Source organism: Adiantum capillus-veneris, chromosome 13, assembly GCF_014529385.1.
Source record: "Adiantum capillus-veneris isolate H3 chromosome 13, ASM1452938v2, whole genome shotgun sequence".
Classification (NCBI taxonomy): Eukaryota; Viridiplantae; Streptophyta; class Polypodiopsida; order Polypodiales; family Pteridaceae; genus Adiantum; species Adiantum capillus-veneris.
The window spans coordinates 104,296,817-104,314,951 of record NC_140943.1 but is presented as its reverse complement, the minus strand read 5'-3'; the positions used below and the strand labels follow the sequence as shown (position 1 = coordinate 104,314,951).

General features: G+C 44.7%; 1 protein-coding gene across 2 annotated transcripts; it reads left to right on the top strand.

Moving 5' to 3' along the window:
• Positions 1–264: 264 nt before the first annotated feature.
• Positions 265–17,890, top strand: LOC147444563 (aspartic proteinase 39-like). Of its 2 annotated transcripts, none has more exons than XM_086527127.1 (10): positions 265–755; positions 1,658–1,787; positions 2,114–2,349; positions 4,769–4,996; positions 5,066–5,219; positions 5,312–5,385; positions 5,603–5,708; positions 17,308–17,374; positions 17,440–17,511; positions 17,593–17,890. In XM_086527127.1, exons 1-10 carry the CDS (start codon positions 490–492, stop codon positions 17,748–17,750), a joined length of 1,491 nt encoding a protein of 496 aa, XP_086383253.1. In that variant the 5' UTR covers positions 265–489; the 3' UTR covers positions 17,751–17,890. The 2 variants fall into 2 exon arrangements, with proteins under 2 accessions (XP_086383253.1, XP_086383254.1); XM_086527128.1 differs by having other exon boundaries at positions 266–755; positions 5,606–5,708.
• The last annotated feature ends 245 nt before the right edge of the window (positions 17,891–18,135 follow it).

The following is an 18,135-nucleotide window of genomic DNA, read 5'->3' as shown; positions in this document are numbered from 1 at the left end:
TAGGATTTGAACCAAGGTATTGACCAATTCGTGAGGCGCATTCCATGTGCTCTACACCAAGTACTCCATCCTCACCATCTCTGTTTAGGAGCGCACAAAACTTTTTTATTGGGGGGTGAAAGGTCTGTGTTTTAGGGCCTGGCTACTTATTGGCTCCTCTATCCTATGGGGCACAACTCAACCTTCGATGAAGCTATCACGAATTTGGTGTGGAAATGGACCACCCTACAAAGAAGCTTTTCAAACTTGAAGCAAGGCATTGCCAATACTTTATGGCCTTGAATTTTGGTAACTCTCAGCTTTGGCTATGGCGGGCGATGTTGGACTGCACAGCCCCATTTCTCTTTTGCCGTTACACACAAAGGCAGTTTCCTTCCTTCGACCTTTACACACCACCCGCCACTAGCTCGACCCTTTTCCAAAATTTGCTTTTCCCGTTCGCTTGTTTCAGCAAAGCTGACGGTAGTTCGGGAGTCTCACTTCTACACTATGATCCGCCATCGCGAAGCTCAGAAGCAGTGTTTCCTTCTCTTTATTCTCGCCTTCTGCTGCGCAGGCAAGACACATGCAGGAAGCGTCTTCACGCTGCAGCGCCATCGGTCTGGGTCACATAACGGAGAGAAGCCTGTGAGCTTGGATGGACTTGCGCAGACTAGGAAGCGAGATGAAGCTCGCCACAGTAGACTACTTGCCGCAGCTTCAGCTAACCCTTCCAATTTTCCTTTAGGTGGGATGGCCGATCCGAACCTAGCCGGGTAACCTCTCTCTCTCTCTCTCTCTCTCTCTCTCTCTCAGCTCTGTCCCACACACACACTTGCACGCGCACTCACTCTCGCCCCCCGCCCCCCCCCCCCCCCCCCCACACACACACACACACACACACACACACACACACACACACACACAACATCTTGCAGGAAAATGCTCACAGTTGCAAACACACAGACATATGCTTGTTGCAAAAAGAGAAAACAACTACCACTCCTCACCGTGACACTCAGGTTTCAACCCAACAAATGTACCTGATCTCTCTCTCTCTCTCTCTCTCTCTCTAAAACTCAAACGTTATCTCAGTTATTTCTCTCGCCTTCTCTCCAATGTTCGCACCGAGAAAAGAATAGCGACTCTTTGAAGGATGAACTGGAGATTTGGTAAGATGATGCTGCGATTGTTAGATTGTTATATTTGCAGCTCAAACATTAAACTTATTGTTAGATTGTTATATTTACAGCTCAAACATTAAACTTACTGGTATGATAGTTAAGTTTACATGTAGGCATGATCTTTTACTTACTTGCACTTTCGTATGTATCACATGATCACAACTTAAGTAGAACTAGGGGATGAACAATAAAGGATGTCAAGCTTTTCTCTATTTTGCACGGAAGCTGTTGGGTCTCTCAGCTTCATATAAGAGTTTTCAGTCCGTTCGAAGCTCTCGACCCCACCATTTGTGCCAGGTCTCAATTGGTGCTTGGATCCCCCTCTCTAATCTAGCGTTTGGATTCTCAATGTATATATCCTACCTGGAAACCTTGCATAACAGCCCTGACCTTTTTGATATTCGAAACCACGCATTTGTTTCTTGTTGAATTTGCTAGTCCTCACTATTAGCTTCATAATCTTTGGGGCATAACTCTTCAAGAATGTTATGCAGGCTTTACTTCACAGAGATTGAACTCGGGACACCCCCTACCAAATATTATGTGCAAGTGGACACGGGCAGTGACCTCCTTTGGGTGAACTGTGCTTCTTGCAAGACTTGCCCCACATCAACTCAGCTTGGGGTATATGTTTAAGAGAGCAAGTTGTCAAGATAATCAAAATTACATTGACATGTTCTTCCCATCAAATTGTGTATTAAGAGTTTCCTAATGAGCCAACAATGTCATTTTGATCTTTGCTTGGTTAGCCTGCTTTTGGCAGTCTTGTTAACTCTTTCTGTTTTGTGTTGATGTTGTCATGCATATGCCCATGACATTACCTATTGATGTTTGCGGATTTAATCCGATTCTGCCCTCTTTTTTTCTTTGTGTCTGCCAGCATAAAATTTGAGTTCAGACTTTGGTTAGCCTTCAAATACTTTGACAACATTGATGTAATTGGTGTGCAGGTTCGTCTTGCTTTGTACGATCCTGATTCGTCGCTGTCTAGTAGCAAAGTTTTGTGTGGAGATGTTTATTGCGATGTTGCTTCCTCAGGAGAATGTCAAACAGCTGATCTTTGCGGTTATCAATTGGGATATGGAGACGGGAGCTCATCACAGGGCTATTTTGTGAGGGATGCTTTGCAACTCAAGTTGGTGTTTGGAAACATTTCAACTGTAGCTAATGCTACTGTAGCATTTGGGTAAGTGAGGTTCGGATTGTGTTTTTGTTCTTGCAAAGTGCTCTATTACACAAAACCTTGCTATTGCAATGCCATAGTTTACCTGTTACATCTTTTTTATTTTGTTATTAAACTGATAGTCGCACTATCATGATACTTTGGTGCCCTCTGAAGTAGGGCAAGCTGTTTCCCTGCTCTTGACTGCCCTGCACTAGCCTACCAGTTGATTGGGTGGTCCCTTTTTGCTATTTGCAATATTACTGTGATTTGCATCTTCTCTTCTGATGTGGGGTAAGCTGCTGCTCTGGCTGGTGATCCCTTGCCGAGCATCTTTCTGATTCTTATCTGGCAATGTCAAACTTGGCTGCTCATCTTTGGGAGAAATTTTTTATAAAGGAAAAATCTCAAGGGCACAATCTTGAGATGAATGTATAAAACCGATCACCATGGAGGTGTGATCTTTACGATGTCTTTAATATATACAAAAATTACAAAGACTACTTCTTGGTTTCCAAAAAAGTCTCTCAGATCTTCTAACATATATGTTTTTCTCAAGGGGAAGCTCTCCTGGTACTGCGTCATGACATAACAAGAGTAACATCATCTCTATTTGAACGGCTTGAAGGAAGAATGCCCTGGTAATCCAATAAAGAATACTCTTTGTTGTATGTCACCTCCATGTATAGTAGGGGGGAGATGAAATATGAACTTAGGGGGGACTCTTCACGAGAGAGGGTGAGGAATTAATCCAAGGGTGGGGATGTATACAACATCAGATGGTGCATCACCCTCACTCAAAACAACATCCAGACTACGACCAATTTTTTTAATATGCGGCTGAAAAGCTCTGGCGATAGACTTGGAAACCTTGCTGTAATTGCTAGACCCTCGTCACTGCTATCTAGATCCATCCCTTGCCTCCACCTATATAAGTAACAGTGAGCTCTGCTTCAGCTGAGGGGACTTTGTGCCAATGCTGGCAGGCCTCATGTGGTCTCACTCTGGCGTTTTGCCTCTCTTCCTTGTGCTGAGATAGCTTAGAGGGCTTATACCTCTCTCTCTCTCTCTCTCTCTCTCTCTCTCTCTCTCTCTTTGTCTCTCTTCCTCCTTCCCACCTCTCTCTTATGTCCACTCCCCTTCCACTGTGCTTTGAAAAAGTGGGAGCATAAGTGATCAAATGGGAGAAAACAAGAATACTACTCTAGTCACACGCACTGATGCCAACTTTAATATATCACAAACCGAGAATAACGAAATATACAAGAGAGTACCAAATATCAAATCGAAATAGGGACAAATGTCAAATCGAAAAAGGGACTAGTGTCAACTTTGGGGACTCTTTGGTGGTCCTAGTAGCACTTGGCTTATGGATTCAGTAATCAAGGTGCAGTCAAGTACACACTAACTCTAGTCAATGCTAACAAATTCAAATATCCCAAGGCTTGGGTAACTAAGCAATGATTAGAGAGTAAGCTTGAAATTAGGATTTAAGAGATTAGGAGAAGATAAATATCACAAGAGCTCTGATTTTACTTCATAGGTTAAGGTTGACATGAGCCATTCCTGGTAAAATTGAACACCATAGCTTCTCGTTATTGAAGGATAGTACAATCAAGCCGATAGTATAGGCATAGGGTTAGGGCATCTTGCGAAACATAGCTGACACTGTGACTGCGTTTAGAGGGAGTTTTAGCCCCTGTTCTTGAGGGATGTGTTTCTTGATCTTTGGAGGGTGCATATGGATGCACATGACATGAGTACATTGGTTTTATGGAGGTATGAGGGGCATATGCTCTTCGTAGGTTTGTAGTAGTATTCGTTTTTTGATTTCATATTTAGCTTACCTGAGGACTTAAGAATGTGTTCCTTTAGAAGTTGTTGTGTGAAGTTTGATTTCTAGGATTAAGTTTTTAAGATGTCTTTTCCTTTTTTGCTTAAAGTTGAGTACTTATTTTAAGCCAAGTAAGTTGCGTCATCTTATTTTGGGCATGCCTTTATTAATTTTTTTTTAAAGTTAATAATGTTATGTTTTATCTAGTTTTGTTTTGTAGCAAACAAAGTGATTTAGTTTGTTTGTTTGTTTGTTTTTGTTTTTTCTTTTCTTTTCTTGTGTCCCTTGCTTTTATAGTTTTATGAACGCTTTAGTCCCTCTTATAATTTGTGAGTTCAGACTAATCTGAACTTATGAAGGTATATTTATCCCCAACACTAGAAACGCATAGGTTTAATTTTCCCTGGACTTTTGCATGTCATAGTATGTGACTGCAGATACCATGCCATATTCAAAGTTGTGGTAAAATTTAAAATACACTTCTTGCTCATTGCAAATTGAGGATTCATGCAACTTCCGTTTTCATGTGAACAGATGCATGCTTGACTTGTGCTATACTCATTGTGTATATATTTTCACTGTTCTCACAGTTTCATTTGGTGTATGTAGCTGTGGTATTAGCCAAGGTGGTGAGTTACGAAATTCAGATCAAGCTTTGGACGGCATAATAGGTTTTGGGCAATCAAACCTGTCTGTCATCTCACAGTTAATGAATCAGGGAAGGGCTTCTGGAGTTTTTGCACATTGCCTTGATGGGGGAGCAGAAGGGGGTGGCATCCTTGTCATTGGTGAGGTGAAAGCATCTGGGCTTGTTCATACTCCCATTCTACAAAAGCAGTAAGTCAATTTTCTGTAAGTTCAGAAGTGTGTTCCGCCAAGGATCGACTCAGAAATTCTTGTGTGCAGGCCACATTACAATGTTAACTTAAAAAGTATCAGTGTCAATGGAGCCAGTATACCTATTGATTCCTCGGTTTCTAAAAGTGGAGGGACTATTATTGACAGTGGAACAACTCTTGCTTATTTTTCTGATGCTTCATATCAATTGCTCCTTCAAGCTGTATGCTTTAGCTGTCTGTGTTTCATCCATTGTCTGTTCTGAATTAGAAAAGAGCTGCGTTTGGTAAACTGACATGGAGCTCATTTTTGAAGATTTTTGAAGCAGTACCAATGCAGATGGCCAATTTTCCATGGGAAGGGATGACTTGTGTACCTTATTTAACCAGGTATAAATTTCTTCCAACTGATTCGTGCAATAGTGCATACATGTACTGAGGCCATACATGGACTTAAGCTTATTTTACGCTTCTCAGTGGTGAAATTGGCCAGTGCATAAATTTAGTCTTAGTTTTTTTCTTCACTTTTACTTTAGTCTAGTCTCAAGTGTGTCATGTAACTTGGTGCATTTGATTTTTTCATCTTATTCTTTTTCTCGTTGAATAGCAGTGTTGATGATGTTTTCCCCTCGGTTACATTAAATTTTGATGGACAAGGGGCTGTGATGGTTATCAAACCCCACGATTATTTGATTCAAGCTGAAGGTGAAACGGTACGTTCTCTCTCTTACTGACATCTACACCTTGTTTCATTTGCCTGGTTATCCATCATTGTGAAAGAATTTGACTAAGCATGAAGACTAACAAAATTACAAATGCCATGCAATTCAACTTGGTTTTTTGGCAGTTGATGGTGAAGACTTTTATTCAGCATCATTTGTGACTAGAAAATGCATTCAACCAGATTTTTGTGGTTCAGTGCTTTTATGAAGTGGTTTCCATAAGTATAGTGAGACTTTTAAAGCTTTAGCAACGGAAGCAAATGCCATGTGAGAGGTTCCTTTTTACAGTTTCTGCTACAGGTGCTTGGCATATTTCATCTGTGGCTTGCACCCCACAATCATTGTAGTTTTCTCGGGGTTTTAGAAGGGAGTTAGGTCATTTGCTTGAGCGACTAGATAGATTTTACGCGGGCGCCTAGGCAACATCTCATGGTGGAACAATTACGATTTGTTTTGGCACACAGCTCTCTAATCAATGCCTTAGTTTCTTTGCATTTGTTTCAGCTGATTCAGGATGTCTGGACATGCACTGGTTTTGCAGATCCCATGTCCCATCTGGCTACATGCATCACTGCGTCTTTTGAGGCTTGGAGACAGACAGCTCAAGAGCAGTGATGAGGCCTGTTCTGCAGGGAATGTTGAGTTACAGGACCGTTGCATACGCCGACAACTCGAGGAGTTCCTGGATGAGCGTGGTGTTGATACTAGAGAGACACTTAGTCACATTCAAATTAAGAAGTTCGAATTCGCCTATCATGCTTCGGCATTGACATGGATATCCAATGCGGATAGGATGAATGAGGATTTCTTTGCACACTTCCAAGAACGTCCAAACGGACTTCTGTTAGAGCCTCATGAAATTTTGTTACAGGTTACCCACGGATCTTGATGAAGTCCTTGACATAGATTCAGATTATTTTGAGCATTTGTTTATTGTAGATGAGCTGACTGATGATATTCTGCATGCCAGAGAAGAGGTTTGGTCTCATGTACAGCCTGTGGCTACAGAGACTATGTGTCACACTTTACTAGCTCCCTTCTCTATACAGGAGATGCATGACGTAGTGGTTGGCCTAGATGGTGCCTCTTGTCCTCGAGAGGATGCGTTGGCCTGACAGTGCTTCTTGCAGTTTTGGGATGCACTCAACCCGTTATGCTTTCAGACTTACATCACATATTTGACATAGGAAAGACACAACACATTTGACATAGGAAAGATGCTTGCCTTTGTGTGTTCCGGAATTATTTCTCCTACATCGAAAGGCGGCGATGTATCGTCCCTCCAACGGTGGAGACCGATCATACTCATGTTTTCTGTGTATAAGCTCTTTGCTTGCACTATAAGTATGTGCTTGAAACACTTTATGCCTGATCTCATCCGTGCTTCACATGATTGTTGTCTTTTGGATAACATCTTCACTTTCTATGGCAATCAAGTGGGCTCGTCAGACAGATCAGCCTATAGCATTCATTCTTCTTGGTTTTGAGAAGGCTTATGATAAAGTATACCTAGGAGGCACTATTCAAAGGATGGAGTTTCCCTTGCAGTGGATCAAAGGTGTATCAAGATCCGCCAGCACCACGGTCCATCAATGGCACAGATAGCACCCACTGTGCCAACAACTACAACCATTTATACCTAGTAGTGCCCATGTAGCACCCGGCATACCCGTGAGCGGACACCACATCGACCAAGACAACGACCATTGTAGCCAACCATGAGGAGGACCTACCTAAGAGGGGCTTCTCTCTTGTGATACCCACTTGAACTTAGATATAGACCTTTCCACATGGGTTTTCAATTTTGCATATGGGATTTTTATCCCGCCACATGGCATCTACATAAAACCGCCCATGGTCTTCACCGTGTAAGTAGTGCATAGGTACATCCAAACTGCAAGTGGAGGAGCCACAGGACCAAGCAGAAGCAAGGAAGAAGCTCTACCAAGTAGAGACCAGGCAAAAGAGCCACCATGGAACAGTGTGCCGGAAGAGACCTTGCAGCCATCCAAATGCCAAAGGATACTCACATCTAGGAGTACATGTCCAAAAGAAGTGTGTGACGTGCCAAGAGGCACGGGTCTATCATACAGAGAACCAATGAAGGAGGTGGATAGGGCAATCCCAAATAGAAGACAACAGTCGAGGGAGAGGGAGGGAGGGTTATTGAGAGAGAGGTAGTGATGGAAATCACAAGCCACATCCACATAAGTACCTGTATCAATCCAATCCCCTGCAACTTCCCGAGTGCAAGAGAACCTCGAGGAGGGAAGATCTGCAATGTCGAGGGAGATCCGTCCTTTGTGCGAGAACCTATATCTGAGTCTACGCCTCAATGTCGGAGAAGAAGAGGCAAAGCTGAAATGGAATCTGGAAACACGCCGTGTAAGCGCCACACTGGTGCGGGTAGGGGGTAAAGACCTATGAATCAGGAAGAGAAACTAAGGGAACCTGACGAGGCAAGGGGGAGGTGCTGTTCATGCCGGAAAACGCAGAAAAGGGGGCTGGAATGCTGCTGTAAAGAGAGCATTGAGCCATCCTCAGAGTGTGGGGGGACACCAAGTGCTGAAGGTTGGGGCACGAGGACGGGTGGGGCACAAACTCCCAGCTGAAAATCAGGGAAAACAGTCCCAAATCTGAGTGTAGAAGGTCCAAGGAGAGCGGTACCGTGTAGTAATCGATGATCTTCAAGTGGCAAAGGAGACAGAACTCCGGCTAAGAAGAAGACGACCAAAAAAGCTGAGCATGTACCAAATCTGAAAAACGCTGGTGTAGATGGATCCTCCACTTGCACAATGTTGGGCAGCCAGCAAAAACGCAAGGAGAGAAGCACTTCCTGCTGAAAACGCTTGAGATCTGAAAAACGCAGGCAGAGGTAGAGGGGCAAAGGGATAGGCGTTGGGCAGAAGAAGCATAGCCGATAGGAGAGTAGCCTCAAATATGAAAATGCAAGGGCCCAAATGCTGGAAACGCATGGGTTGAAAAAACGCTGCTGGAGAGGACAAATCCTTCGCAATGGAACAGTGATGGCGATGGCAGATCAAGCAGATACCATGCTTTGATACCATGTCAGAGTGTGCAGCATAAGGGGAGAGGATGGAGACAATGGAACACCATGAGACACACACACACACACACACACACACATAGAGAGAGAGAGAGAGAGAGAGAGAGAGAGAGAGAGAGAGAGAGAGAGAGAGGCTGGCAAGCCAATTTACTCCAGATGGCGAATCATATACAATGATGAGACAATGGAAAAGAGGGCGCCCCTGCTCTTATATATAGGAGAATAGGGACAGGTCGGGCAAATGCCTAATAAATCACCCTACCTAATAAATGACCCTCTAATATAAATGAGGGAATGTGAAGTGAACAAAACAGGTCTAAGTGGGCAATGTGTTGAAACAACCCTAAATGTGCCTGAGATCCCTGTGCAGCAGGTGTACGGGTGGCCAACCCACAACCAAGGGCAAGTGCACGTGAAAGTGAGGAGCTTGTAGACAGGGTACGAAGCATTTGGTGATGACAAAAATCTAACAAATTGAACCCAATAACTCACTGATAAAAACAAGAGACTCTTGCACAAGCTATCCCTCGGCTATGCTACCTTCAGCATGAGCCCTTTGACGAACGAACCCTATTAAAGTCTTCATGAATCTCTCCAAGAAGAACATCCACTTGTACTCGATCGTTCTAGCTACTACAATTCATCAACCACATGTACAAGTAAATGCATTTGGATAATAAGAATGTTTGTTGGAAAATACTTCTCCACCATACACAGTGCCTCCATAGCATTTAAGCGAGTTGCATCTATGTTGTCTCTTTTGATGAGATTCAACGCTAACTCACTAATCTTGTAAATTGTGTTTCTGATGTTGTCTGTCAGGTAGTCTTTGATGGTAATTGGTAAGATAAATCGTAAAAATTTGTGCCAATCATGAGACTTAAGATCACTTAGTTTGTCATTTTTAGTAAAAGCTGTTTTCAAGCATCGCATGCTCCTAGTAGGAGTTTTGAATGTAGATATGGTTTTCTTCACTTGTTGCTCCTTTGTCTTTCTCAAAATCCATGAAGCTTTTGGAATAACATAATTTTTATTGAGGTTAAGTCGAGGCTACATCGTCCCACAGCTTGCAGGTCGTCTCTTTGGGTCTTGCTATCCCATAATGGTTTGCCACATGTTCTTACAATCACTCACCTTTAGTGGGTGCATGTTGTGTTTGCATATATTTGGTCCACGTAGCTCCATGTCCTTCTGGCAAAGATCGTCCATGCTCCTCGTACACTATCTGTTACAAATTGATGACGTGGCATCACCTACGAACAACCTTGCTGGCGAGGACAAATTTTACAGACAGCTGACGTGGCAGAGTGCCACGTGGCAGCAGTACGGATTTCCGCTTTCTGCGTTGACATGTTGACATGGCAACAATACAGATTTTCGCTTTCTGCGCTGACTTGCTGACGTGGTAGCTGTACGAATTTTCACAATTTGCGCTGTTGTTTTTACTGGTAGATTTGGAAACATTTGCTTTTGGGACTCAATTGCTTTTGAGTTTCATGCTTTTGGGGCGTTGCTTTTAGCACCCCTTGTAATCTTTATAAGTGACCCAAGGGGACTCACTTCTTAGAGCATCTAGACGCAGAGTCTGAGAGCGAGCACCCGCGGGAAGTTGTACTTTGCTCATAGATTAATGTAAAAGAAATACTGAAAGGGAGGCCAGTCTCTCTTGGCACGGAACTATGCCGGGCCGTGTCGACTCTCTCTTGAATTGTCAATTGTTTTCAAGTGAATCTTGGCTGTGTCGCGATAGAATCTAGACTTGGGGTGTCCAAGTTTGTTACAGTGGTATCAGAGCACGACCGATTTCTCTTCGTTGTGTCGTGATAGAATCTAGACTTGGGGTGTTGAAGTTTGTTACAGTGGTACCAGAGCACGGCCGATTTCTCTTCTACTGGGAAATTCGATCCCTTTTCTCGCGACACCTATGGATTTCGAAAAGAATCAATCGACCTCTTCACCGTTGAGGCGGTAAGAGGCAATATGGCAAATTCAAGTGACTTAGCACCTCGGCCTACACAGTATGAACTTTTGGAGATGCAACGTCGACAACAAGTTGACAAGTGCACAGAGCATATGCTTCAGTTTGCTAAAGATCCCCAACTTGCAAAATTTTTGACTCAGCAGTCCAGATCCAGATCAGTCAGCTTTTGAACACGAAGAAGCAATCGAAGAAGCGCAAGAAGGGGACTGACTACCCCGGTTACTTGGGCCGTCAATCTTCTTTTGCATTTGCAAGAAAGTAGAAGAAGCGTGTGCGTTTTGAAGGACTACCCAATTCTTCTTCCTCTTCTTTTGACAATTTTTTTGGCTCTTCCTCTTTCGACGTAGGATGGGCTTCTTAAGTGCTTGGATCAGAGGTGTGTCAGCTCTCTAAAGACGTGCACATCGTCAGGTGCTTCTGGTAGGAGGTAGAGGAGACCGTTTCATGCTCACACATACGGTCAGACAGGGCTGCCCTCTCGCTCCCTTCCTCTTTCTGTTCTATGTGAGACGATGAGCAGATTCTCTTGGTTTCACAGCAGGTTGGTCTACGTGGCTTAGTGCTCCCTATTCGAGGCGATGAGCTGCTGGATGCTGAGTTTGCAGACAACTCAGCTTTGTACTTGGAGGGCCATGAGGCTAACTTGCACAAGTGTGAGCAGACTCTTGAGACTTTTTGTTGTGCATCAGGCGCACTGATCAACTAGAGGAAGACAATGGCTTTCTGGGTTGGCAATGCTCCTACGCGTGATTGGCTGCTAGGTGAGGGTTTTAGATGGATTTCCCCAGGGACCAATGTGACATGAAACGTTTCGGGGTTTCGTGCGTTTCAGGGTTTCGAGGTTTCTGAAACGTTTCGTTTCGGAGCTCAAAGAAAGGGAAACACAAGTTTCGTTTTATATGTATGTTTGTATAATTATACATACAAATTCATATGTAAAGACATGAAATACCAAAATCTAGATGTGAGACGTGAGTCACAAGTGAACAAGGTAAGTCGGCAGCTAGCTGCAAAAAGGTGGATGTAAAGACGAGGGGGCCATGCTGACGTGTAAGGTTGAGAGAGAGAGAGAGAGAGAGAGAGAGAGAGAGAGAGAGAGAGAGAGAGAGAGAGAGAGAGAGAGAGAGAGAGAGAGAGATTATTCGATGTGCGTGAGGGTCAAAAAATCTATCAATTTTTTGAGGCGGCCTTTGTGCATAGCTTAAAAAATCCCAGATTTGAGGTTAACTGGTCAAAAGGGGGGCAAAAAAGAAAAAAATCAACTTGTATCGCACGTTTCGCCGAAACGTTTCGGCCGTTTCGGGGTTTCAGAGGGCTGAAACTGGTTTTTATGTCACTATGCCATGGACTGCAATTTGCTACTTGGGTTGTCAGGTTGGCCTAGACTTGTCTCCTGAGCAGTAGACCGCTCCCCTCCTCCCGTCCATCAAGAGGAAGTTGCTACATTGGAGTTCGACACGACTTTCTTTGGTAGGAAAAGGTGTAGTGGCCAACCAGGTGTTGTTAGCTACTATGTTATACATTACATCTTGTTGGATCTTCTCGAGCTCCTGCATTAGCCATGTAGAGAGGCTGATCAAGAACTTTCTTTGGTCAGGGCTGACACTCAGATAGCCCGGGCCAAAGTAGCATGGCAGGTCATCACTCTACCTTGTTCTCAGGGGGGGTTGGGGATCATAGACCCATCACAGCAGAGCAAAGTCCTTCTTTGGAAGTTTGTGGTCAGAGGACTGCTTCCAGGGGAGCTGTAACAAACTGCTGACGTGTCAAAGTCTACAGAATGGAAACCCTAATTTCTGTCAGAAACCTTAACTGCTGAAACCCTAATTTTGAAAACCCTAAAACCTGCAAACCCTAATTTTTGCTAGAAACCCTAACCCTAAGGCAACAGACAAATTCCGAAAATTGCGTTGACATGATGACGTGGCAGGTTGTACGGATTTCCGCGTTTTGCGCTGGCAGCTTTTGGCATTGCTTTTTGGACCAAAAGCTTTTGAAAACTTTTTATGCTTTTTGGACTAGAAGCTTTTGAGTTTTAAGGGCTTTATACTATAACTGCTTTTCAGGCCAAGGGTCTTTAAATATGAGGCTAGGGCTCATTCTTTGGCATGCTTCTTGGAGAAGGTGCAGAGTCTGGAGTACCGGCTTGTACTTTGATGATGCAATATAAAGAAATACGGAAAGGGGCGCCAAGGTTTGGCGCCAAGGTTTGGGGCCAATACTCTCTGGGGTGGAATTCCGCCACTCCGTGTTGCGTGTCGTCTCTCTCTCCATTTCAGTTCAGTTGTTATTTGAAGTGCTTAAAGTTGTTCAGTCTGTTCTTTTCTATTGGCACGTGGTGCCCGCCTTGTGACAGTGGTATCAGAGCATCAGGCGTGTGCTTTTCTGAAAGCATACCGGTCCTACAAAAGAGTAGACAGAGCTTTATTCGAGGATATCTTCGCCCTCCAACCCGGACTTATTAAAGAGCAGACAAAGCTTTATTCGAGGATATCTGCGCCCTACAGAGCTTTATTCGAGGACATCTGCGCCCTCCAACCCGGACTTATTAGCAACTCCCACCCTTACTTCATCGCGCATCGGGCGCGCTCCCGTCTTCACCGCAGTGTCTTACAGGGCATAAGCCAATTAAGATCACTTGCAAGAGAAGGATCCAGATTTGTTTCAAGTCACTCTTTTTTTTCGCAGTGTCATGCAGATGTTGATGTCTACAGCTACCAAGCAGCATACTCCAAGTACTTGGCAAGCTTTCAAGAAAATATTTGCCCGAAGTTATATGGTTTCTGACATCTTCCTTCGGAGTGCAACTTCTAGCAGAGTGGGGTATCCTGAAATGCTTGCCATGGAAACCCTAGCAGATTATAAGTTAAAGTTTCTCGACATCTCCCAGTAGATGTCTCTTCACGAGCAGATGAACTTGGAGACCGAGTGCGATTGCTATCTTGGGACTACCATCGCCGCCAAAGAAACACTGTTTGTCTAAGAGCTGATGGACCATGCTGTGCTCGGCTACGACCTTATGGAAGAAACCTAACCCTAATTTTTGGTGCAGGTTTCAGGATGGAAAGTCAGTCGACTTTTCGAGCTCGACTGATGTCGAGATTGCTTTTTAAGTTTGAGTTCTGTTTGAGCTTGTTTGGTTATCCTGTTTGGAATTTGTTTGAAATGGATGGTATCTGTTTTGAACCTGTTTTGGTGCCGATTTGAATTGTTTGACTCTAGTTTGATACTGGTTTCAATGATTGGTGATTTTACTCTTGGGTGGAGAAGTGAGAAATACTGTTTTGGTATTGTTTGAACCTCGTAACGACGCAGGCCGATGCCTGGGGAGCGTTTCGTTGTATGTTTGAAAACCTCCGAACGACGCAGGCCGATGCCTGGGGAGCGTCTAGTTGTATGCTTGTAAAATAATTGTTGGTGTGACTCCCGGCCCGGACCTGGATGGTTATGCGGGAGGAGCATTAAGAAGTCTGAGCAGTGGTTACTCTCAGCACCTCCAAACGACGCAGGCTGCGGTCTGGGGGGCGTTTGGTTGTAAAAGGCCTCTATGTCTCCCGGCCTGGACCTTTTTAGGTTATGCGGGAGGAGTGATGAGGGAGTCGTTGAATATCTCCCGGCCCGGACCTTGTTAGGTTATGCGGGAGGAGTGTTCATCGGCGGCTTTATGTTTCTATGTCTTGTAACATGCATATGTGAGCATTTGTGTTGCATTGTGATGTGCCAACCATTGAATATTCCTAATTGGATGAGATTGCCTGGGTATGTAATTTTAGTGCATCAAGACACTCGAGGAAGATCAATACGGTCTGGGTGTGATGGCTAATTTTACTACGCCGGAATATCAAGAGTTCCGATCTGGACGAAAGGAGAAGCTAACTCCTTGATCAAAACAGCCGATAGGAGCAGCTAACTCCTTGATCAAAAGAGCAGAAAGGAGAAGCTAACTCCTTAATAAAAAGAGCAAACTGATTGTCCCTCGGAATGTTCCTCGGAATGACCCTCGGAAATTTTTGAGCTAACTTGAGTTGTTTTGCAGATATGTTGTAATCGCGGACGATTACTCTCTTTCAAGAAGGGGAGATGTAACAAACTGTTGACGTGTCAAAGTCTATAGAATGGAAACCCTAATTTCTGTCAGAAACCTTAACTGCTGAAACCCTAATTCTGAAAACCCTAAAACCTGCAAACCCTAATTTCTGCCAGAAACCCTAACCCTAAGGCAATAGACAAATTCCAAAAATTGCGCTGACATGATGACGTGGCAGGCTGTACGGATTTCCGCGTTTTGCGCTGGCAGCTTTTGGCATTACTTTTTGGACCAGAAGCTTTTGAAAACTTTTTATGCTTTTTGGACTAGAAGCTTTTGAGTTTTAAGGGCTTTTTACTATAACTGCTTTTCAGGCCAAGGGCCTTTAAATATGAGGCTAGGGCTCATTCTCTGTCATGCTTCTTGGAGAAGGCGCAGAGTCTGGAGTACCGGCTTGTACTTTGATGATGCAATATAAAGAAATACCGAAAGGGGCGCCAAGGTTTGGGGCCAATACTCTCTGGGGTGGAATTCCGCCACTCCGTGTTGCGTGTCGTCTCTCTCTCCATTTCAGTTCAGTTGTTATTTGAAGTGCTTAAAGTTGTTCAGTCTGTTCTTTTCTATTGGCACGTGGTGCCCGCCTTGTGACAGGAGCAGCCTTGGAAGGAGTTTTTGCTTGAGCGGCTTAGAGCTCGAGTGCCTCAGGCAGGAGGCCCTTGGAGACCTTCCATCAGATGGATCTTTACAGAGATGCGCAGAGTTGGTCTGAGCAGGAGATTGGAGGATCGTTTTGCAGTGAGCTTGCTTCGTTCTTGGGAGCAGCTGCGGAGAGGCCTGGAGCAGCACCAGCCCACCTGCACGGAGGAGCGCTTAGCCCCTTGTTTGGAACCCCATGGTTAGCACTCGGAGAGGCCACTTAGTTGGTAGTAGGCCTCATGTTTCTTGGGGTCCCATGGCAGAGGGTCCTGCACGCACTCTAGGTGACTGGCTTCAGTTCTCAGGTAATAGGTTTGCCAGAGGAGTTAAAGAGCATCCAACTGCAGGGCATGAGAGGGGTGCAGAGCATGTGTCAGGACATCACAGAGGTAGTACCAGCTGAGTGGCTCACACCTCTAGAGACGGTAGCTCCCAGATGGATGGGGGACCTTCACGCTACTGGAGGTCCTCATCGCAGTTCGAGCTTGTTCAGAGATTGTACCCTCCATGTTCTTCAAGATAGAGGGCGAGGGTCGCCTACACAGAGTCTCAGGTTGCAGAGTGTTGTTTTCAGAGGATCTGAGTAGTTTGCGACGGGCCATTGGAGGCTTTGGGCTTGGGAGAGTTGTTCACTGGCACGAGTGCAATGGGATCTTGGAGAGTGGTTTTGGAGGGACCCTTTATCTGCAGCTGACCATCCAAGGGTCCCTTTCTTTCAGTACACTGTTTGACTGGGACGTCACATACTGGCAGCAAGGAGGGAGGCTCGTCCTGCTGCAGCACCTCATTGGCAGGAGGAGGGTTTCACAGCTGAGTTCTTGTCAGCCTTTTGGGCGAGGTTGTGGGACGCCTGACAGCCACGGCGAGTCACTCTGTTCCAGTGGCTAGTTGCACATAGAGCTACAACAGTGGGGAGCTGGCTAGTACATAGTGGCCTTTCGGTAGAATGCGCAGCTTGTGACCATCCTTCGGAGAGTCAGCGTCATTGTTTGTGGGGATGCCCTATGGCATAGCAGGTTTGGCTTCGGGTCCTTCGGCTGATGCGAGCTCTTTCCACAGCACGGCAGTACACTTGGGGGCAGCTGCTTGGTCCACTCTCACGGGCCGTGCACTACAGTTTGAGCTATCCTCCACCAGCAGGATGATAGTGATACAGGGGGTCGACCTACACTCCAGCCTGCTACAAGCTCCCAGCACACCTCTCTCTCACTACACCACTCTAGTGGGGTAAGCTCCGTCTGTGGCCTGATGCTATGGTTCATTTGGCGGGCCCGCTGTTTCCGCATCTTCGAGGCTCGCCTTGTGCCACCAGCGGAGACTGTTCAAGATTTTTGGCTGGAGCTGATCCATACTCTCAGGGGACAGTTCGAGAGACCGCATGCGGGAGCGCAGAGAGGAGTTCCTTCGACTCTATCGCCCCGGGCCTTTTTTCACCATGGTCCGGGGTGAGCTCAGCTGGCACTACCGTCCACCAGTGTGGCTTTTCCCCTCTTTCCATCTCTTGATTTAGCGCTCATTGTACATATGCTGTTTTTTCATCGGAGTCTTCCCTTATGGTTGATGTAGCCCTCTCTAGTAAGAGGTGGTTGTAGCCCTTTGGGCAGTTTTATTAACTAATAGAAGGATCTCTTTCTTGGAAAAAAAAAAAGTAGATAGAAAGATTTAGCGGGTTGTAACCGTGTAAATTTGTATGAAAACTGTTGTTTGCTCGCTTGGATGTGCACTTCTGGAGGGATTTCGTTTCGACTTTGCCTTCTCTTTATGTGACAACTAAGTTATTTAAATAAGATGAGCTTTTCATGAGTTTTTTAAATGACAGGGTAAGGGTTGGTGTATTGGCTTCCAAACTCCTGGCTCGAACAACCTCAATCTAAATATTATAGGAGGTAAGTCTTGGTTTGACGGCAGCCATTTGTTTTGTTTGCAAGCCCTTACTTCTGTGTGTTTGCAGATCTTGTCCTCAAGGATCGACTTGTTGTCTACGACCTTCAAAGACAGCAGATTGGTTGGACTAATTATGATTGTAAGTGTTTAGATAACTGCAAATGTTTTTTGCATATAAGCTATGGAGGAATGATGGCTTTGTTGGATGGTCATGCTACAGGTAGTACGAATGTGAGTGTGGTAACCAGTACAGGTCAAGTAGAACAAATTTTTGCATCATCAATCCCCACATCTGGTTGTGATACTTATGGGTGGACGTTTGGGTTTCTTCTATGGCTGTCTTGTTTACATGTATATTACTATTTGTACCATTCATGAGGGCTTGGTCATCTGAATCTTATTCCTGGCGGTGGCGGTGAAAACCTACAAACATTTTTTGGGGGCATATTCACGGAAATACTTTTGAGGTTTTTGTGTAAAGATGGAGCCAAGCTCTAGTAATTCCATAGCTTACCATATGCCCCTCTTTAGTCATATTATATATAGTCATGTTTATAAGCGTTTTTGTACAAATGGGTTAATTCTAGTAAAAACACCAACTTGTCAAGATTTTTGCAGCTTGGTAAGCTCAAATGTTAAGTTCTCGCTTTTTTTTTCGTCATATCCCCTGAGCAAAAAACCATGGTTAATGGTCAGGTCAGATTCGTCCTTGCACACTTTACTTGCTTCCGTTTATCTTGTGCTGGGTGTTTGAAACTTGCCT

Excerpts from the sequence above, each read along its gene's own strand:
- LOC147444563 (XM_086527127.1), top strand. The coding sequence starts at position 490 with ATGATCCGCCATCGCGAAGCTCAGAAGCAGTGTTTCCTTCTCTTTATT. Across the intron at positions 756-1,657 it reads GCCGATCCGAACCTAGCCGG|GCTTTACTTCACAGAGATTG; the intron begins GTAACCTCTCTC and ends AATGTTATGCAG. Across the intron at positions 5,220-5,311 it reads ATCAATTGCTCCTTCAAGCT|ATTTTTGAAGCAGTACCAAT; the intron begins GTATGCTTTAGC and ends TCATTTTTGAAG.